General features: G+C 42.9%; 1 protein-coding gene across 2 annotated transcripts in view; it reads right to left on the bottom strand.

Moving 5' to 3' along the window:
- The window catches only part of HECW2 (HECT, C2 and WW domain containing E3 ubiquitin protein ligase 2), a 478,030-nt gene that overhangs the window by 88,658 nt on the left and 365,887 nt on the right, over positions 1-23,485 (bottom strand). For both annotated transcript variants that reach the window (XM_083153595.1, XM_083153596.1), the window contains one exon: positions 15,219-15,339. In XM_083153595.1, the coding sequence (XP_083009721.1) occupies positions 15,219-15,339 (121 nt within the window). The remainder of the gene's footprint in view (positions 1-15,218; positions 15,340-23,485) is intronic.

The raw sequence follows: 23,485 nt of genomic DNA, 5'->3' as shown, positions 1-23,485 counted from the left end.
GAGAATTTAAGTATGATCTGCTGGATAGCTGGGATTGAGGCTTCGGGATTAGATATAAATAAAAGTATGTCGTCTGCAAAGAGACTTGACCTCGGAGGAGCCCATCCGCACACCCGTGAAGTCTTTTGAGGTTCTCAGAGCTATCGCTAAAGGCTCCACTGCCAGAGTGAACAGCAGTGGAGACAGGGGGCAACCCTGTCTAGTTCCTCTGTATAGTGGTATAGAGTTGGACATGTAGTTATTCGTTAGGATTTGGGAAGATGATCCCGCATAGAGTAGCCCGATGGTGCGGATGAAACCCTCCGGGAGCCCAAACTGTCCCATAGTATAGAATAAGTGGTCCCATGTAACTAAGTCAAAGGCCTTCTCGGCATCTAGAGAGAGCAATGTATAGGGCCCCGGACTCCCAGTGGATTCTACCCACTGCATAACCATCAAAGCCTTGCATACATTAAGGAAAGAATGTCAGCCCCATACGAATCCTGTTTGATCCAAGTGCACCAGGGAGGGGAGTTTGAATTTGAGCCTATCCGCTAATATTTTTGTAAAGATCTTGTAATCTGTGTTAAGAAGGGAAATGGGGCGATAAGATCCCGGGAGAAGCGGGTCCCTACCAGGTTTGTGTATAATTTTGAGAATGGCTGAATTAAAGTATGGGGGGGGGGGGGGTGAGCCTTGCAGGATGGAGTTAAATAGTGCAGCTAGAGGTTTAGTGAGCTTGGGGGCTAGTACAGTAGCTTATAATATTCGTTGAAAAGGCCATCTGGACCCGGTGATTTACCCATCTTGAGCACCTTTATCGTGGCCAAGATCTCTTCCTCTGTTATAGTTGTTATCAGGGTATTTGATGAGTCTTCATCGAGTGTGGGGTGTGGTAGGGGTTCCCAGAACTTTTTCCTATGTTGGTCTGCAGTAAGGGGTGGGGAATAGTGTCTCATAAAAGCCACACAGAGTATCGGTAATTTGCTGCCCGGAGTGTACCACTGTGCCATCCACTCTGCAAAGAGCCTGAATGGCTGAGGAGGGGTGCTGGCCACAGAGTAGGTTAGAAAATAGTCGACTAGACCTGTTGCATATGAAACTTGGCCTGTGAAAGAAAGGTGAGCTTGGTCTCCAGTTGGGCTAGTAGGGCATCAAAGAGGGTTTTTTGTTCATTATATTTAGCTTTGTTTGCTAGTGTGGGGGAGGTTTGAAAATCTTGGTATGCCTCAGTGAGACGTGTCTGGGCTTCGATATAAAGTCTCTGGGAGTCTTTTTTATGCTTGGAAGTGTAGGACATGATATTGCCCCTTTGTACCGGCTTGCATGCCTGCCAGAATAAGAGTGGGGAGTCCTCCTCCGTTTGGAGGTTGTTATTCTTATAGTCCAGCCAGGACGCCTCCAGCATATTGCGAAAAGACTGAGTATCTGTCAACTGGGATGGGAACCTCCACTGCCTTATCGGGCCCCTATCTACAGATGTTGCTAAAGCCACCCAACTGACAGACCCCTCTACTCTCGGCAACAGGGAAGAGGACATCAGGACATTTCTAGAAAGGGATCCATGTGCCGCCGAAAGGCAGGTGTATTCCCTTTCGACAGGATGGCACGCCCTCCACACATCTATCAGCTGCAACTGCGTAAGAAGATATTTGATACCATATTTTGGATTTGAGCGTCTTGAGGAGAGTGTAGTGTTCCTATCCAGGGCTGTAGATGCCACCAGGTTAAAGTCACCTGCTAAGACTATATTTTGGTGGGCATAGGGGAGTAATGTGGCGGCCAAAGTTATGAAGAATTGGCTCTGGTTTGTGTTTGGGGTGTATAGATTTGCTAGGATATATCGGGCATTGTAAATGGTTACATCAAGTATACTGAATCGGCCTTCAGGGTCTGTTTGAGCCGAGTGGGTTGTAACAGGGATAGCAACAGCAATGTTTTTTTTTGCGTTTGGCGGGAGAGTGGAACCCCCCACATTAATTGTACCTATCTTTAGGGAAGTCATTTACCTATCAAGAGAGTTGGTAACCTACAGGTCCTGGAGTTTGAGGCTGCATCTGAGCGAGAAAACATGGGCCTAGTAATGTGCATAAGAGATCTAGAGATAAAAACGGAGAACATTAGACAGGTTCTGACACATGAGGGGAGAAACATGAGGGAAGGAGGGGTAATAAGTGAGAACATTACAATAATTAAATGACCTATCAAGGACAACTTAAACATTCTAAGCTACTATGAATTAATGAATGTGTAACCTCCGGCAAATGGCAAATGTGGCTAGACCAGGCAGGTGCCCCAAGATCTGAGCCCGCAGACCGTGGGTTGCCCCTGCCTCGCCCAAGAGGTATATTAAAGCAACCATGGGTCGCCAGGTTAGAAATTGCCCGCCATCAAGGCCCCAAATTGTGGGCGATATAATTATTAAAACAAACAAAACATATCAAACTCACTCTTAACTTAAATTTAGAGCCCTACAACCAAAGTAGTCGGCAGACGGGGAGATGGCGGGAAAAGGGGTGGCCCTCAGCCCCATCTCCCTCATCCACCGGCCCAGTAATGGTCATGAATTAACTTGCAAAGTATTTTTCTAAACTAAATATAATTTAGAAAAATACTTTGCATTAATCGGTAACAGAACATCAAAACCCATTAGCCAACTTTATCATCAGGCAGGGTGGTCCTGCGTGAACAGGGATGGAGAAGTCGGCCTATTGTCCTCTCCTTACATGTAGGTCTCAGCAACCATTGCAGTGGAGAAGTCTTTAAATGACGAGCCAGAGAAAAGGCAGAGTCATGTCATGGTATAACAGAGCAAATTTTCGGTTGCTTCTCGCCAAGCACGAGGAAAGAGGAGCAAACTCCTTCCGCGTTCTGGCCACCTCCTCCGAGTAATCCTGAAAAATAAAAAGTCTTGTGTCGTTCCAGGAGAGATCTCTTTTACGCCGAGATGCGGCCCACAGTGCCTCTTTATGAATGTAATTCCAACAGCGGAATATCACAGGGCGAGGGCGGGCATCTGTGGAAGGTCTCTGGGGGCCTATTCTGTGTGCTCTCTCCACAATTATCCCCGAGCATTCCTCTGAGACTCCTAGGAGCTCCGGGAGTGTGGATTGGATAAATATGAATAGGGCGGTGCCTTTCAGAGATTCAGGTAAACCCACCACCAGCAGGTTATTCCTGAGGGAACGGTTTTCCAGGTCCTCTATCTTGGATTGCAATTGATACTGTATTTTCTGCATGGCCGCAGTTTTATCTTTCAGTTCAGCAACGTCTTGAAATACTCCTCCCACAACCTGTTCGGTGGTAGTTAGCCTTTTAGAAAGTTGCTTGTATTGTGATTTTATATCTTGAACTGCCTGTGTGACTTTATTCGCATGGGCTTCCATGATGGGGCTAATAGTATCTTGGATAGCCTTCACCATGTCAGAATATGTTATAGGGCCTTCGTGAGTGCGGTGGGGTGTGGGTATGGCAGATCCACTTCGGAGGGGGGAGAGTTAGCGTCTGGGATAGGTGCAGTAAGTGAGTCAGAGTCCAGCACTATGAATGGGTCATCACTTACAGTTTGGGGAGCCGGCTGTGGGGTTTCCTGGTTCTCAGCACCTCTTCTCCCTCTTCCAGATGTCTGTGGCTGCTTATTCGAAGCCTGTGAGGCAGGGGTGGCCGCCATCTTGTCTTTGGCACTGCGGCTAGAGGAGCGGTGTCTGGGGGTATCCTCTGTGGCTGTTGTTGCCAGGAACTTTTCCATATTGTGGGAGGCCAGGGTGCTGTCTTCTTAGTTGGTGGCAGAGTAAAGAAGGTAGCTGGGCTGTGCTGTGCTGCAAGGGTCACAGCCACAGGCAGTGGTGCAATTGTGGCTGGGGAGGGGAGAATTTTGTTGTGCAGGTCACAGGGAGACAGTGGTGGCGTCTGCTGCTGCTTTGCCTGGAGCAGGGACAGAAGCAGGGCGTGCTGTGTATATTTATGATGCCTGGAGGACAGTCTCAGCCCCTAAGGTGATAATGTGTAAATAAAAGCACTGAAACGTTGACACGGCACGTCGACATGGTCCGGTCGTCTTTTTTCCTTGCATGAGAGAGCTGAGTGCCGCACCTACCCACCTCATATATATATATATGGATCCAATCCCCACAGGGACAATAACGGCACTCGAGGAGACGACCAGCTTAATAAACAGGTGTATTTAGGAGGACGTTTCGGGGTATGAGCCCCTTCCTCAGCTCCAAACCTACAGCAAAATACAATACAAAAGTGCAAACATTTATACTTACAACAATCACCGCCTGACGCCCGGGACTCGCCATCCGCCTCCACTGTCAGAATCGGAAGTTGTCAGCGCCAGCTTCGGTCCGCTGACACGCACCCAGTTGCTGAGCAACAATGAGCGTGCATCTCGCGGCACAGGAAGCCTCCCGCTTCACAACACCAACTCCCCAGATAGAGCCGATGCGCTCACCCCCGGCGCCAGTGACATATAATACCTACAGATAGCATGAGTAATTGGCACCATATGAAGTATGGCAGTCCAGTGCCGCTACCCACCGCAACATATATCATGACTACAGGTTAACCTGCCTGCCATGATACACAATGTTAGTGGATCGCCAGCACGACACACCACACCAATGGGCACTTTAGTACTCATGAAAAAGATATATATATATATACATACATAAATAAGAATATCAATATAAAAAAAGGAAAAAACGCATAGAGCAGAAGTTATAGAAAACATATGCCTGATGTAAATTGGAAACCAGCAATGCAACATAGCAATTACATCAAACTATTCCAATTTAGTTTGTCATTCAGTCCATCGGGGCGCATAGTTTTTAATTTAAAGATCCATTTAGACTCCAGGACCAACAATTTCTTGGCCCTATCGCCGCCTCTCATAGACTCCTTAACGTGGTCTATGGCAAAATATTTAAGCGTAGAAATGGTATGACCCTTTTCTTTAAAGTGGCGTGGCACCGGCCTGTCGATCTGTCTTCCTGACATAGAAAGACAGATATCAGATCGGTGCATTGCCATGCGGTCACGGAAAGGCCGGGTGGTCTGGCCAATGTAGTATAGTCCACAAGGACAAACAATTACATATACCACGTATGCAGTTTTACAAGTGAGAACAAATCGTATGTCAAACATCTGATCTGAGTGTGGATGTTTGAACTGTCGACATGACACCATGTGTCTACACGTAGCACACGAGTAGCAGCTATAACACCCAGGGGGTTTAAAATGGGTATTGACAGGTCTAGGAACACCCAATCCCGTTATATCGGTTTTTACCAAGCGGTCTCGTAGATTAGCACCCCGCTTGAAAGCTGCCAAGGGTCTGAGTGTATTTAACCCAGGTAATTCCGTGTCAGTTTTAATTATAGGCCAAAGGGCATTCGTAGCATGCCTAATGACCGGGCTGCTGGTGGAGAACGTACTAACCCAAGGGAGAATAGAGGAGCTACTCCGCTCTTTAGCCACGAATAATTGAGAGCGTGGCATACCCAGAACTCGTGCTTTCTGTTTCTCTAACTCTCTGCGGCTATAACCCCTCTGTACAAATTTTTCAATCAGGTCATCCAGCCGCTTCTCAGTACCAGCACCATTACTCATTATTCTGGAGACCCGCATCATTTGTGAAAGGGGGAGACCTCGTTTTAAAGCAGGTGGGTGATGGCTTGATGCCATCAAAAACGTGTTCCTATCCACATCTTTAAAAAACACATCGGTGGAAATTCTACCCTCCTTGATACTAATCTCAACATCCAAGAAATGCGAAATGGTATCACTGCTTGTAGCAGTGAATTTTATGGTGGAGTCTCCAGAATTAATGTTAGTTAGTAAATCAGAGAGCAATGTTTGTCCACCCGTCCATAGGATAAAAATATCATCTATGTACCGGGTGTACATTAAAAGATGTTCTTTGATCTCTGGTTTATCAAGAAATAAGCGCTCCTCCTCCCTGAACATAAAAATGTTCGCAAATGACGGGGCCACAGCGGACCCCATAGCACATCCCCTGCGTTGGAGGTAATATGCCCCATCAAATAAAAAGAAATTACGTTTCAGTGTCAAGGTCAACAATCTCAGGAATAAATCATGGTCCAGTAGAGCTGGATCCAAGTAGTCATGGATGAAGATGCGCATAGCCTCAACACCCCCATCATGTGGGATGGAAGTGTAGAGGCTACACACATCTAAACATACCATTATAGTACCCATAGGCACTATGTCAATCTGGTACAACATTTGCAAAAACGTGGTGGTGTCTTTCAAAAAGGACTGTTTTCTACTCAATAAAGGCTGCAAAAGACCATCCAGCAACTGGGCCACTGGCTGATAAAGAGATTCACGTGCCGCAATGATGGGCCTACCAGGGGGTTTTTGTGGATCTTTGTGTACTTTGGGAAGGGAATAAAGTACGGGAACCAAAGGCCATTCACAATAGATAGCCTTAAACACTTTAGATGTAATTTTCCCTTCAGCCACAGCAATGCTGAGTATAGACTGTAATTCTCGCTGGTAGATGGTAGTAGGATTGCCCGATAATTTTTCATAGACCTCAACATCACTTAGCTGACCATATAGCTCATTTTTATAATCTGTCAAATTCTGCACTATAATGGCCCCGCCCTTATCGGCGGGCCTAATTACTATATCCTCGTATTTTGACAGATTAGATAGAGCTGCCGATTCAGCAGGGGTGAGGTTTTTATTAATCTTAGCCGGAGCGGCCACAAATTTAGACACAGACTGATCTAGTAATCGTCCAAAAGTTCGAATGGAGGCATTCGTAGAAATGGGATCAAACACCGATTTAGATTTTGATTGTAGAAAACCTTCTAATGGATCTGGGGGGCCGGATTCAGGTCGAGATTGAAAATGTTCTTTCAAGCGTATTTTTCGCATCAGTTTGTGTTGTTCACATTTCCAACGGAACGGATCATGTCCATTCGTGGGCACATAGGATAAGCCTTTATTCAAGACCCTATGTTCATCAACTGATAGTATGCGCTGTGACAGATTTATAACGGCCGTTTCTTGATTACTCGTATAGGATTTCGTCTGGGCTCTCTGGTTTTGTCCACCCCGGCGGGTGGGCGGCCTCTGCCTCTGCCTCTTGGAGCCGTACTCACTGGGGCTTCCCCTAAAGGGATTACCTGAGAGCTATTGGTATCATCGGAATCTGATATTATAAAGTCGCTGTCATTGTTAGTTGCAGCGGTCTCACGGTGTACCCGATCTCTCTGAGCTCTAGGTTGCCACGGGCGACGTCTCCTATCGGTATTGGTTTGTCTCTGGTTAGTACCGGCCAGCCATCCATAAACTCGGTTTTCCTCATAGTCAGAGTCTACTGTACGCTTTTTGTTGCGTTTAAACTTGACCAACTCAAGTTTATATGCCTCACATTGTTGTTCAAGTTTCTCTAACCAACTTGAATTCTCTTGATCATTGAGCAAGGTGTTATGCTCTGTCACAAAGGTACTGATCTTAGTCCTTGTCAATTGTAATTCGCGGCCCGCCTCCTCTATCACTAGGACCATAAGATCCAGGGCACAGTGGTTTAGTATACCCACCCATTTTCTCACAAAATCGGGGTTGTGACGCCCGATAGTGGGGGTATTCCTTACCCTAAATCCTCTCGGGATATGTTTGGCCCTGAAATATTCTGACAATGAGGTCCCATGTAATAGGAAGTCGGTCTCTCTTCTCCGTAATCGAAATAACTGGTGGTAAACTTCTTCAATCGATAAATCGGAAGAGTCAGGGGCATCACTGACATCAAACAAAATATTTTCAATCTCTGCTGGCGTGTATACAAACGTTTCACACGAAGGAACAGATGGTATAGGGCATCCAGCCATGTCATCAACTGTATTTCCAGCCATGGTTTCCATTTAGCCGGAAACTACACTGTTAACTTTAAGTTCCAACCAGGTGACTGAAGAAGTGAGAAAGTATGCACCAAATAATACTAGTGCAAAGAAAGTTTTGTGGCCGCTCCGGCTAAGATTAATAAAAACCTCACCCCTGCTGAATCGGCAGCTCTATCTAATCTGTCAAAATACGAGGATATAGTAATTAGGCCCGCCGATAAGGGCGGGGCCATTATAGTGCAGAATTTGACAGATTATAAAAATGAGCTATATGGTCAGCTAAGTGATGTTGAGGTCTATGAAAAATTATCGGGCAATCCTACTACCATCTACCAGCGAGAATTACAGTCTATACTCAGCATTGCTGTGGCTGAAGGGAAAATTACATCTAAAGTGTTTAAGGCTATCTATTGTGAATGGCCTTTGGTTCCCGTACTTTATTCCCTTCCCAAAGTACACAAAGATCCACAAAAACCCCCTGGTAGGCCCATCATTGCGGCACGTGAATCTCTTTATCAGCCAGTGGCCCAGTTGCTGGATGGTCTTTTGCAGCCTTTATTGAGTAGAAAACAGTCCTTTTTGAAAGACACCACCACGTTTTTGCAAATGTTGTACCAGATTGACATAGTGCCTATGGGTACTATAATGGTATGTTTAGATGTGTGTAGCCTCTACACTTCCATCCCACATGATGGGGGTGTTGAGGCTATGCGCATCTTCATCCATGACTACTTGGATCCAGCTCTACTGGACCATGATTTATTCCTGAGATTGTTGACCTTGACACTGAAACGTAATTTCTTTTTATTTGATGGGGCATATTACCTCCAACGCAGGGGATGTGCTATGGGGTCCGCTGTGGCCCCGTCATTTGCGAACATTTTTATGTTCAGGGAGGAGGAGCGCTTGTTTCTTGATAAACCAGAGATCAAAGAACATCTTTTAATGTACACCCGGTACATAGATGATATTTTTATCCTATGGACGGGTGGACAAACATTGCTCTCTGATTTACTAACTAACATTAATTCTGGAGACTCCACCATAAAATTCACTGCTACAAGCAGTGATACCATTTCGCATTTCTTGGATGTTGAGATTAGTATCAAGGAGGGTAGAATTTCCACCGATGTGTTTTTTAAAGATGTGGATAGGAACACGTTTTTGATGGCATCAAGCCATCACCCACCTGCTTTAAAACGAGGTCTCCCCCTTTCACAAATGATGCGGGTCTCCAGAATAATGAGTAATGGTGCTGGTACTGAGAAGCGGCTGGATGACCTGATTGAAAAATTTGTACAGAGGGGTTATAGCCGCAGAGAGTTAGAGAAACAGAAAGCACGAGTTCTGGGTATGCCACGCTCTCAATTATTCGTGGCTAAAGAGCGGAGTAGCTCCTCTATTCTCCCTTGGGTTAGTACGTTCTCCACCAGCAGCCCGGTCATTAGGCATGCTACGAATGCCCTTTGGCCTATAATTAAAACTGACACGGAATTACCTGGGTAATACACTCAGACCCTTGGCAGCTTTCAAGCGGGGTGCTAATCTACGAGACCGCTTGGTAAAAACCGATATAACGGGATTGGGTGTTCCTAGACCTGTCAATACCCATTTTAAACCCCCTGGGTGTTATAGCTGCTACTCGTGTGCTACGTGTAGACACATGGTGTCATGTCGACAGTTCAAACATTCACACTCAGATCAGATGTTTGACATACGATTTGTTCTCACTTGTAAAACTGCATACGTGGTATATGTAATTGTTTGTCCTTGTGGACTATACTACATTGGCCAGACCACCCGGCCTTTCCGTGACCGCATGGCAATGCACCGATCTGATATCTGTCTTTCTATGTCAGGAAGACAGATCGACAGGCCGGTGCCACGCCACTTTAAAGAAAAGGGTCATACCATTTCTACGCTTAAATATTTTGCCATAGACCACGTTAAGGAGTCTATGAGAGGCGGCGATAGGGCCAAGAAATTGTTGGTCCTGGAGTCTAAATGGATCTTTAAATTAAAAACTATGCGCCCCGATGGACTGAATGACAAACTAAATTGGAATAGTTTGATGTAATTGCTATGTTGCATTGCTGGTTTCCAATTTACATCAGGCATATGTTTTCTATAACTTCTGCTCTATGCGTTTTTTCCTTTTTTTTATATTGATATTCTTATTTATGTATGTATATATATATATCTTTTTCATGAGTACTAAAGTGCCCATTGGTGTGGTGTGTCGTGCTGGCGATCCACTAACATTGTGTATCATGGCAGGCAGGTTAACCTGTAGTCATGATATATGTTGCGGTGGGTAGCGGCACTGGACTGCCATACTTCATATGGTGCCAATTACTCATGCTATCTGTAGGTATTATATGTCACTGGCGCCGGGGGTGAGCGCATCGGCTCTATCTGGGGAGTTGGTGTTGTGAAGCGGGAGGCTTCCTGTGCCGCGAGACGCACGCTCATTGTTGCTCAGCAACTGGGTGCGTGTCAGCGGACGGAAGCTGGCGCTGACAACTTCCGATTCTGACAGTGGAGGCGGATGGCGAGTCCCGGGCGTCAGGCGGTGATTGTTGTAAGTATAAATGTTTGCACTTTTGTATTGTATTTTGCTGTAGGTTTGGAGCTGAGGAAGGGGCTCATACCCCGAAACGTCCTCCTAAATACACCTGTTTATTAAGCTGGTCGTCTCCTCGAGTGCCGTTATTGTCCCTGTGGGGATTGGATCCATATATACGTGTATCTGGCACCTGGAGCAAGTTGTATGTTATTGGTGAGTGCCGGCAGTATTGGAACTATATATATATATATATATATATATATATATATATATATATATACTGTTTGGGGGGTAGACGAAGCACTCCAGACCTTGTTCAGTGTCTAAAAAACGATTTTATTGAGTCACAGCCTGGAGTGCTTCATCTACCCCCCAAACAGTCTACATGATTTATGGGACCAAGGCACCCAACAAGCAACAGGAATAGGAGGAAGTGCCCGGCATATCTACAAGTGTATATATATATATATATATATATATATATATATATATATATATATATATATATATATATATATATATGTATGTGGCATCTCTATGGTTAAATAAGAGATGACATCTTCTTGTGCTACTAAATGTTCCATTGACTGTATGAATCATTAATGGTCATATATATATATATATATATATATATATATATATATATATATATATATATATATGGATGGCAGTTGTGGGTTGGCGCCCCTTAGTGCGACCTTCAATAATTAGATCTGTACAGCCTTTAGTCAGAATTTCAAACACATGCAAGTAAAGTCCAAAATTCGTAGAAATTTATTAAAATGTCTCTGGTTCCACACTACAATGGTGGTTGAATCAGACCATAAAAAGTTCAGTGGTATGTTTCATAGCAGCACTATAGACGATCTAAGGGATTTTCTCTGTTAAGATAAGAGGCTTCCGCAGTGGTATTAGCATACATATCATTACCATTTAGCCAATCCCAAAGGTATCTCAGGTGAGAGGCATAACCATATTCCACTATCTTGAGGAGATTAATGCCACCATTTGATCTAGTCTGTTACAGTTTTAAGAGACCAATCCTCGCTCTTTTGCCATTCCATATAAACATCTGAATTAATTTCTAATGTGTCTTGTCTTGTTATTAAAATCGGAAGAGACTGGAGAGGATATAAAAGTCCTGGGAAAAGGACCATTGTAACCAAATTAGCTCAGCCTAAATATGATTGTTTTAACGGTTTCCAACTCTCTACATACTTTTTCATACAGTTAATAATGGCACTCATATGATCATATGATTTGTCCATATTTTTTGGAACTTGGATACCCAGGTAAGTAATCTTTTTCTTAGCCCATCGAATTGGTAACTCAGCATATCCTGCTGGGCATACATAGCCTGGCTTTAAATAAAGTGCTTTTGATTTCTCGAGATTAACTTTAAATTTTGAAGCTATTCCAAATTCCTCAATACAAGCTATCAATGGTCTTAAAGATTCTCTAGGGGAAGATATAAATAACAAGATATCTAACTCATTACCCAATGTAATCCCTGGGAGTAGTGGCCAACTCTGTTACACCCAAAGCATGGGATCAAGAGACAAATTTAAAAGTAAAGGGGAAAGTGGGCATCCCTGTCTTGTACCCCTAGTTTAAACAGGCACCAATAATTAATAAAGAAGTTGTTGGTGAAGTGTAAAATTTTTTTAATCATGTGTTGAAATTTACGACCAAATCCCCATCTATCAAAAATATTATAAAGGTACCGCCACAATATCATATCAAATACTTTGTTAATGCTTATCCAAGCTAAGGAGCATATTTGACATATTAGACTGAAGACTAGCTGCCATTACAGCTGCTAGCGCTGTACAAATTCCATATACAGAATGTCTGCCCCTAGTAAACCCCAACTGGTGAGTATCAAAGCTAGATAATGTTTGAGTCTATCAGCTAATATTTTGGATAGTATCTTGAAATCAACATTCAATAATGTTATCGGGTGGTAAGAAGAAGAGAATGTAACATCAGGTTTTGGAATAAGTGAGGAAAATGCCTGTTTAAATGTAGGGTAGACAGGATTATCATGTTGAATATGTTTATAAAGATGAAGAAGTGAAATAATATCTGATTGCAACATTTTAAAATATTCTATTGAAAAAACATCTGGACCTGGTGTTTTGTTTAAGGACATTGAAGATATCACCATGGTAATCTCTAATTTTTGATCTATAGGAGTTGCTGTATATAGTAGTTCTGAAATGTTGACAGAATATCTGGAGTCTTGGTTAGCAATGTATTAGAATGGGTATCTTTAACCACGCCTATATAATGTCTCCGCTTAAAGGTCTTGGTCATATTAGCTAACAAAGTACACGTCTTATTACCCCAGCAGAAATATTTTTTTTTTGCTTAGAATCTAATTTAAGTCTTGCTTAAATCAACAAAACTCTATTCAAGGTTTGGCGATATTCCATATAGATTTTATGATTATTATCTATGGGATTGGCAATATACTCTGCTAAGGCAGTTTGCATGGCTTTATGTAAATCTGTACATTGAGAGTTAATTTCTTTCTTTCACTTCAACATGTATGACATAACATGGCCTTGCATCACTGCCTTAGATGCTTCCCAAAATAAAACGGGGCTATCCCAATGTTCCAAATTACCGCCTACATAATTTACCCACTTTAATTTTACATATTGCTTAATTGATCATAATAATAAAGATAGGATGGGAAGTGCCAACAAAATACATGTGTTCCCCCCGACGGTACTTCGAGTGTCACAGAGATGGGGGGCATGATCTGAGGTCACTATATCAAATATTGAAGTCAAAGTCATAGCAGCGAGTAAGAGGTAGAAAGTAATATATAATCTATACAAGGTAAGGATTTATGTACTGCCGAATGAAACGTATACTCTATGTTCTATCAGTGTGGTTAAACATCCTACATGGGTCCACTAGAGAATGATCTATAAGCATACAAGGGATAATACTCCAGTGACCCCATCCTCCCATTTGGCAGAGCAAGGGCCAGTGGTAGGGTTTTTGGCACCCCCTGCAAACTACAGTATAATGCTTTTTTGTTAGAATTACTGTTCAGGGCCAAGGTGGAGGTTGAACTAGCTCTGCCTGACCATTATAGATGGTGGAACTCAGTTCCACCCTGTTCCCCCTCACTTTAACCCTTTAACATTATAATGCTAATTTTACATCTGACCCAATTCTATTAGCGATTGGGAAAACATAGTTAATAATCTACTAATTGTTAGATCCTCATTAATGTTTGATAAGAACTGATGAAAATAATTGGTCAATGTTGCTTAATTGATGTCAAGTGAGGTGCCTCTTTGAGCTTAGGTGACAGCAGTGGAAATAGCTCAATATTCTCAAAGGTCTGTACATTATCCCATGTAATAGATAAAACATCTCAGCTCCATGACACTGACACTGTTAAATAAAAAAAATGTGACCATAACAAGAAATTATTGTGCCTTTTATTACGGTGGATACACCATTTAAACACTGTATCACCTAACGGACTACAGTAAATTAATAGCTAATATCTTTATTGCGCCTGCGACCAGAGTGGAGAACCACCACTGCGCATGGACAGGTGTGTAGCCGACACGCTGTTTGACCCGACAGATGCCTGTGGTAGGTATTGCTCTGACAGACTGCTCACTGACCTTTCCTCTAGCCATGCCATGCATAGATTGCCAAAGAAAAGTCAATGTCTTAACATAAATATGGAGGAGAAAGTGGGAATGTTCAGTTATTTGGATTATGAGATAGAAAGACAAAAAGTCTACCCAAAAAGGTCAACATGCAAAAGGTCAACAGGGTCTACATGAAAAAGCTAGACACATGAAAAGGTCGATGGGATTTTTTTCTAATTTTGTTGTTGTCAATGTTGATAGCTGTTGACAAAGACCCCCCAATTAGTTTAACCCATACCCCTCACTTACCACCCTTTTCCCTCTATGCCGACATGGATGGTGAAGTAAGAAAAGGCCTGTTAAAAAAAAACCTGTCGACAATGTCATGTGTCTACCTTTTTTCATGTCGACCTTTAACTCTGTCGACATTTTTCATGTCAGCCTATTGCATATTGACCTTTTGGAGTAGACCTATTAGTCTCTATCTAGACACTGTAGACCTGCTGTATCAAATGGAACCAATTACCTATATACATAGACCTGACTATACAATCTTCCTAATATAATACCTTGAATAAAACTGCCTGAATCCTTTTTTTTATGGTTGAGAATACAAATTAAGTACTATGTAAGTATTATGTACCTGTTCCAGCATTGTGTGCATTGAGCTCAATACATTTATTCACCCCCATGCATGGCGGATCTCTGCCGTGCACCTTTCCCCCCACTGTATGCTTAGTTTGTTGCTCCTTACAGTGCACATTTGCACCAACCTATACTTGCATAAATATACCTAGCATAAATGCACAGGATATGCTGTGTAAGCAGGAATACATTCAGCTCATCATCAAGCACTAGCTATAGTAAAAGACATAAAGGGAGACATTTACTAAGATGGGAATTAGACTTCACATGTGATGTTGCTATGGGCAACCAATCCATTCCTGTCTACTATCTTCTAGAGGCTGCTAAATAAATAAGAAGTAGATTCTGATTGGTTGCCCATAGCGACATCACATGTGAAGTCTAATATCCATCTTAGTAAATTTCCCCTGAAATGTGTTTAAATGACATGAACGTCTCTGTATTGATGTTACATATGCTGACAAACCCATAATGTCCGGCACCAATCACCTTCTCCTTGCCTCTCCCTATAAAAGACAGAAATCTTACTTTAATTTCCCAGGACCTTGACCATATCCTTTAGTTTCTAACTTCCGGTAGAAATTTCGTAACTTTGCTTCAAAATCTCTTTTATATGGTGCTGGTGCTCTTGCATTGGCACGTTGCGTACCTGTAAAATAACAAGAGTTATTGTAGTCTTACCTTTGTTAACTCTCTTTCTTCAAGGTTTATGGTTCCCACAGGGATAACATCGTGGCTGATAATTGGACCAGGCACCAATTAGCTAAGTTCTTGGGACTCTTAGGATGCACAGCTCCTCCCCCATATAACCCTGCCTCCATGCTCAGCTCATCAGTTTTGTTAACCAGTAGGCCCAGAAAGCGGAAAAGGAAGAAGACAGCTGATAACATACCAGTACTTTCGCACATACAGTATACAGAAACCAAGGTCGTGTATGTCACACATCAATAGACCACTAGAATTCCTCAGGCCAACAATAGGGTGGGCTCCCTGTGGGAACCATGAACCTCAAAGAAAGAGAGTTAATAAAGGTACCATACCTATCATTTTCTTCTTTAAGATTCATGGACCCACAGGGATGTTCTAAAGCAGCACTAATGTGAGTGTCTGTGTGTGTGTGTGTGGGGGGACTTGCCTGAGGAACCAGAGGAATCTGTTGACCAAAGCAAGCATCCTGAGAGGCGGACATATCAAAGGCATAGAACCTACTGAATGTTTGGATATGAGACCATGTTGCCGCTTTTCACAATTGTTGTGGGGATGCCCCATGGCGTGCTGCACATGACAATGTAACAGACCTGGTAGAATGTGCAGTAATGGATGCATGTATCAAGAGTTTAGCTTCTTTGTAAGCCTACTTAATTACCAGTCATATCCAGTGAGCCAAAGTTTGTTTGCTGGCTGATCAAACAGGTTTTTGAAATCCATAAAGGACAAACAATGGTTCAGATATTCTTATTGCAGCAGTACACTCCACATAGAGTTTTAAGGCTTGAACCACATCTAGGGAACATTCCATTTGAGATAAATTTCTAGAATTGAAAGCAATAATCACAATTTCCTGGTTTATATGGAACTTGTAGACCACCTTGTGTAGGTGTGTAGGTCTCACTCTAAGAACAGCCCTGTCAATGTGAAAAATAAGAAAAGGAGAGCAGCACAAAAGTGCACAGGTGGCTGATGCTATGGCAAGCAAAAAAAACCTGTCTTCATAGTGAGGCATTACAAATCCATCATTTTTAAGGGTTCAAATGGGTGTTTCCCTAAAGCCTCCAGGACCACCGCTAAGTCCCATGGGGCTGTTGGAGTAACATAAGTTTTGCTATTAGGGAATGTTAAACTATTGCAAGGCATGCTGGAATGTGTAGTTTCACAACAGTTGGAGGGCCAAAGTTTGGACATTCCTGCCATAAGGCCTAGCATTTGCATCACTTGATGAATTATGAGCCTCGGGTGTTGAAAAAACATATGTATTTTCCTCAAAAAGTATTGACACTTGTCATTGTGCACTGGAATCCAACATTGCATCTAGATGTAGCATCCTCCGTAACGGGACCATGGAGTATTTTTCCCAGTTGAGGATCCACCCATATTATTTAAGGAGTGTCAATGTTTTTTGTAAGTGTTCGGACAACACAAGTCATCCAGGGAACACACGTATGTCCTGATGGTGAAGATGTGCTGCCATCACCACCACAAATTTTGTGAAAAATCAATGGTGCCATGGCTAAGCCAAAGGGGAGTGCCTGAAACTGTAAATGTTGGGATGGGAGGCCTGTGCAGAAAAATTTCTGGGGTAACAACTTCCCGCACCCAAGAATCGGAAGTGGTACTAATCCGGAAGTGGTACTATTCCACTCCTGTGCACAGCACAGAAGTCGGCCTCCCACCCTGGGATCCCTCAAAGGGAGGCCCGTCCCATCAGGTGGCTTGCCAGGTTTCACTGAGGGGTACCTAGTAGCCCAGGACTGCTTGGGCTTGGTGGATTTAGAGGCACCAGAGTTATGGGGAAATCTCTGCCCTCTGGCTTTCCCTTGAAGATGAAAGGACTGAAAGGGAGGAGCCATAGGCCTGTATGGAAGGGCTGAAGGTAAATCAGCAATTTTGGCAGCCACTAAGGGGAGTACAATTTTATTGAGCTCCTCTCTAAATTTTACTTCCCCTTAAAAGGGTAAAATTTCAAAGGCACTTGTGTAGTTTCACGGTGCCAGCTTCGCTCGCCCACGCTGCGGGCTCGGTGGCTCGCTACGCTCGACACGCTATCTAAAATCATCTCCATGCCAACGTGGATAGTGGGGGTATGAACTATCCTCGTTGGCATGGAGTTAAGTTACTACACAAGTACCATTTCAAATGTCCTTTTGGACTTCAATTCAGCTTTCCATTGTCACAGCCAGAGCATGGAATGAGCCAGTACTGAGTTTACTGACGCCTTAGCAGCAAGCACACCTGCATCATCAATAGCCTTGTTAATGCAGAAAGTAGCCTCTCTAATATGAGAGAGGCACAGTTTACAATCCTCTGAGGCATCTGCTGCCAACTCCTCTTCTATTACTTTGAACTATGGTACCACAGCTTTAGCAGCCAAAGTTGCAGTCACAGAGGGGCTATGTATAGCCCCTACGAGTGAGTAAATAGACTTAAGACACTGCTCCATTCATCTATTAGTTGGGTCTTTTAAAGAAGAACCCAAGGTAACCAGGGTTCTTCATGAGAGTCGACTGGGGGAGGAGTTTCCCATAATTTACAATCTTCCAGTGGAAGAGGGTATCTAGAAATCAATTTCTTTGATATAGAATTTTTACATAATGATTTCCACTGATCTTCTTCTGATTTCCATCAGATAGTCAGAATGTGGAATTTGAGTCTTAATGACCTTTTGTTTTTTTGTTTTTTTAAAAAGTGGTTCACAACCCAGGTCCTCAAGTATCCCCAACAGTGCAAATTTTCCAGGTCACCCAGCAGGTGCACTCATTATTCAGCCAAATTTTAAAAGATCCACAGGTGGAGCAAATTATGTCACTTGTGATTCTGTGTGGAGACCTGGAAAACGTGCACTTTTGGGGGTACTTGAGGATGAGGGTTGGGAACCACTGTTTATAAACATCAGTCTGCTCTGCAAATGGTGCAGGTTCATCATCCTCAGACAATAGCACCAGTTTAAAAGCATCAATTAGGGTCGCTACATCAACTATTATTTGGGATTGTGTTTTGGCTACCTGTGAATCAGCTATATAGAGGTAAGTGTCATCCACTTCATCAGCCTCCTCCTCAGATATCTCATTTGTATCAGCCAATAGAGTGGATTGAGAGGAAGACATAGGTAGTGGTCGCCAAACAGTCTTACTAGGCTACAATGTCTACATTCCTGCTGTAGTCTGTGCCAGGGTTTGCACAGTTGTAGACAATGTGTCAATCCATGGTAGTAGCTGTACTATGGGTGGAATAACCTGCATAGGAGGACCCATAGGAGTATGAAGGAATTCCAATAAAGTACCTAGGATCTATTGAAAAGCAGCCCAGGGAGGCTCCTGTACAACTACAGGAGCAGAGGGATAACCAGGAGGAATGTAAAGGTTTATACATAAACAATCCTGAACAACATCCTGTTCAGAAAGAGCTTCAGGAAAAGGTCTACATGATTCTATGTTCTGTCTGAGTGTACCCTCTTTTAGTTTTAGAAAGCATGATTAGAAATCTTGGTGCACATGTACATACAAGAGTGTTATATAGTATGTGACTTAAGAGGACTCAACCTCTAACACCTGTGATTACAGAATATAGTTAAGCAGAGTAGACAGCAATAAGATATACTTAGAGCAAACAGCACAAACAAATTAGCACAATAGTCACATACAATGCAGAATATATAAGTCCAATACTAGTACAAATAACTGCACATGCACTTCAATCAATGTCTGTGCTACTTAATGAGCAAGTAGGATATGAATGCTGTAAAAAAGCAATCAGGAGTAGAGTTTTTACAGGGAAGTCTAACCCAAAACACACCTTTAGACTTTCTGCTGCATGCTGAATATGGCTGCATGTGTCTTTGAGGAAGAAACAGGGTTTTCAATCATCTTAAGGGTTAGGGACCTGCTGTGAATTGAACAAAGCCAGGGGAACGAGCTACAGGCTCAAACAGCCTCCCCTATACTGGTCTTCTCCCACCTGGTTCTAATGAGCCCTGTGCAAAATAAGTGTATACACCTAGCCTTTACTCAATGCCCTGGTGGTCTAGTGGAGTCCTTGCCACAGGCAGCAGTGTCCAAACCAGCCGCTGTGGGCCGCCTGCCAAACCCTCAGCTGGACAGCAATGTAAATGCTCTTGCAGAGTGCTCTTACCTGACCGTTGATGCTGTCCCGCTATCCTTGGGGTTTAATCACCTATGTTCTGTGAAGTCCCCCAGCTAAAAGACCCACAGCATAAAGCCACAGCCAGTGTGGTGGCCCAGTGCCAGCAGGGGTCTTGGAACTGTAGTGCTGTAATCATGAGGACTAACAGTGCTGCAGGCTCATCAGTGTTAAATAAACAATTAAAAATCTTATGGGATTGCTTCAGTAATCCATGATGAATAACATGCACTAGCTTTTTGTTGGCACCAACAACCAAAAACCTGATGAGCTGAGCATGGAGGCGGGGTTATAAGGAAGAGGAGCCGTGCATCCCAAGAATTTAGCTGATTGGTGCCCGATCCTCTGGATCCACCTACAACCCTGATGTTATGCCTGCGGGACCATGAATCCCAAAGAAAATTTACATTGTTTCTGTTCTGAACCATGCAACAATTTATCTGTATTACAAGGACCCAAAAGTAATACAAGAACAGACTATTCAGTAGAAATAAATGAATGCTTATTTTCTGCACATCATTATAACTTTACTCTCATATGTCAACTGTCTAAAGGATCTCTTCCAGCTTTTGGAAGGACTAATCTCTGCTAAGGTTGATGCTGGTTCAAATGATTGACCCCCTAAAATTGTATTATAAAGGGTTTTTAAATATGGAGTTATAAAATAATATATAGCGGAGAGTCCATTTGGACCTGCCACTGAGGGGTTTTTCAATGATTTATTTGTCCTTTCAATCTCCTTAAGTGATATTTCGGTCACCAGGGATTGACATTGTGCCTCAGAAAGCACTGGGAGGGAGCACATTGCTAAAAAAATATCAATACGTGTCCGTATAGATCCCTCGTCTGTTGCATTTGGAATATTATATAGTGAATGGTAGAACTCTCTGAAGCACTGTGCTATCCCTCGAGAGTCATATCTTTATTTATTTTGCTAAAAAAATATCAATACGTGTCCGTATAGATCCCTCGTCTGTTGCATTTGGAATATTATATAGTGAATGGTAGAACTCTCTGAAGCACTGTGCTATCCCTCGAGAGTCATATCTTTATTTATTTTGTGTATCTTTTATTGAAAGTATGTGATCCCTTTGTTTACTTTTCCGCAACCGTTGAGCCAACGAGTCAGCTTTATCACCTTTTGCATGAAATTTATATTGAAGCCATTTCATAGTTTTTACTGCTTTTGCTGATTGAATCTGATATAATTGGCTTTTTTACGTTAGGAGTTTACTAAGAGTACTACGTTTGGGAGTTTTTTGATGGCTAAGTGTTAGTAACTCTATCTGTTGTTCCAATTCGGTACAAGTTTTCTGATCTTTTATCTTTTGGGATTTAGCTAACATTATAAAACCGCCTCTGTTTATGGCCTTATGAGCTTCCCAAACTATTGATGGGTGAATATCTTCTGTAGTATTGATCTCAAAATATTCTTTCAACGTTTTTTTCTATGTGGGTAATCTCTTTTTCAAGAGAAGTGAGGAGTTCAGTCTCCACCGAAATACTGAGGGGAATGTCTGTCTAGAGCCAATCTCTATCGTGACCGCCAAATGGTCCGACCATACCACAGGCGTAACCCAGGCTTTCGCTTGGTCAGAAGTTGTCATAGCATCAATCAAAAAAAGATCCAGCCTGGAATAAGTTTCATGTGGAATAGAATAATGAGTGTATGTTTGTTCCTCAGGGTGTACTACCCCCCAGGCATCAAACAAATTATGAGAGGTGATTGTCTCTTTAAGTCTTTTTGATTCTTTGACTATTGCCGGGCTTGGAGGTTTCAATGCTGATCTGTCCCATTTTACATCTGGTACCGTATTGAAATCTCCTCCAATGACTATTCTTCCTTTAGCTATTTTATTAAGTTGTATGAAAAAATCTTTATGAAATGCACTTTGCTCCATATTTGGGGCATATACTGATGCTATAGTTATGTAGGAGTGAGTAAGATGTAGGACCAGGATATTAAACAGCCCACCCAGATCTACATATGAATGTTCTGTTTTAAACGCCAATGAGTTATGTAACAATATGGCGGTGCCTTTTCTTTTTTTTTCAAATGTAGAATAGTAGGCATTAGGGAATGCGCATGAGGACAATGCAGAGTGTTGAGATTTGAAATGCATTTCTTGTAATAATAATATATTTATCTTCTGTTTTTTAAAAAACTGTATTGCCATAGTACGCTTACGTGGCGAGTTTAGTCCGTTCACATTTAATGACATGGTGGACATTGATGATGGATGCGCTTCATGGATTGAGTGTTTAGCAAAGAGATCGTTCACTGCAAGAACAGGGAAAGGCAGGTGGATGGTAAGAAGAAGAAAAAAGAAACTGAAAAATAAATTTGGGAAGGTGTCCAACAGGACATTTTAGTACAAAAAAAAATTAGCCATTAAACTTAAAAACATGGCTTTCCGCAACTTTCTTGGGTTCTGTCCGCTCCGGACAGAGGCCTCAGGTTGCTGGGGGCAGGAAGGGTAAAGGTATTTTAGTGAGGCATGGGCTGCCATCAAATATTTTGGGTCTTTTACTCATAAACTTAAAATAAAAAAGAGACAAATTTTACTTATTAAGAAGGTCCTTGACCTCACTCATCAAGTTAACGTTAGCAACTTATACTTAATTTGGCCGTTTCGATATTTAGTGAGGATAATTGAACTTCATTGGACTTCATTGAAATATTTGATATCTCTTGCATTAAACTTTTAAGGTACTGTGAGTTCTAAATATTGGGGGCCTCAGTCAATCTCCAATATAATATTCATCCTAAACCAACTTATACACATTTAGCATCTTTGTATTGTTTACCTTATGAGATCTAAATAGTCTCTGTGAACTTTATGATCAACAGGCATAGGCGTGCGCATTGGGGGGGGGGGGGTGTGCACATGCACCTCCTAATGACCGGCACTTGCACGCAGTGCCATTTTTACTGGTGGAGTAGGATGCCTGATGTCAGCGGCGGCTCTGATCATGCTTCTGAACTGAGCCGCCTGCACGCAGTAGCACTGGCCGGAGCGGGTTTTAGCTGCGGCGCTGCCCCCCATACGCGGCCCCTCCAAATCCTTCCCTGGCCCGCCAACACACTCATGTCCTGTGTGATGCTGCAGCACACAGTCTCTTTCTCTTTAGCATGGCTACGCTGTCATGACACAAGTGCCGCCCCGGTACCATCCATGCATAGCGGCTGCAGCAGGCTTCACATCAGACAGCAGAGTAGACTCCCGGCAGTGGCAGCAGCAGTAGCAGTAGCACCAGGAGCTGGAGGTTTAGGAAGCTGCAGTGCCTATGCTTTGTGGGGGTCAGTTTATCAAAGCATGGAGGGGGGCATATCATTAAATATATATAAGTTTAGGGGTGGGAAAAGGGAATTATATATAGGGTACGTGGTGTTAGGGAGGGACATAAAATATTTAAGGATTGTATGATCATATGTAAGATGTGGCAGATTACTGGCCCCCATACACTATGCGATTTGGGCCAGATTTCATGAGAAATCAGCACAAATAAGAAGTGTCTGACGTCCGATATGTTCCACATCGGATCAGACCCAGATCACTGCTGCACGTATGATCTCCAGGTTGGACCCCCTCCCAGTAGCAGGGAACAGGGATCGCATTTGATACATATCATGCAGAAGGGCCACATGTGATGTATCAAGGGGAATTGGGTGGGTTACCCACCGCTCTCTGCTGGATCGCAGTCCGTGCTCTCCACTTGGAACTTATGTGGCACAATATACAATGGGCATTACAGCATGTGGTATAATATGTAATGAAAATTACGGTGCTTGGTATAATGCGTAATATGTATTAGAGAGTGTGGCATAAAGATTAATGGGCATTACAGAATGTGGCCTAATGTGTAATGGGCATTACGGAGTATTGCATAATGTGTAATGGCCATTATGGTGTAAATTTTTGCTGCGCGCACTGTCCCTG

The sequence above is a fragment of the Crinia signifera genome, chromosome 7 (assembly GCF_055691185.1).
Source record: "Crinia signifera chromosome 7, ASM5569118v1, whole genome shotgun sequence".
In the NCBI taxonomy this organism is placed as follows: Eukaryota; Metazoa; Chordata; class Amphibia; order Anura; family Myobatrachidae; genus Crinia; species Crinia signifera.
Note: the sequence above shows the minus strand (reverse complement) of the source record. Positions and strands in the feature narration are given on the sequence as shown.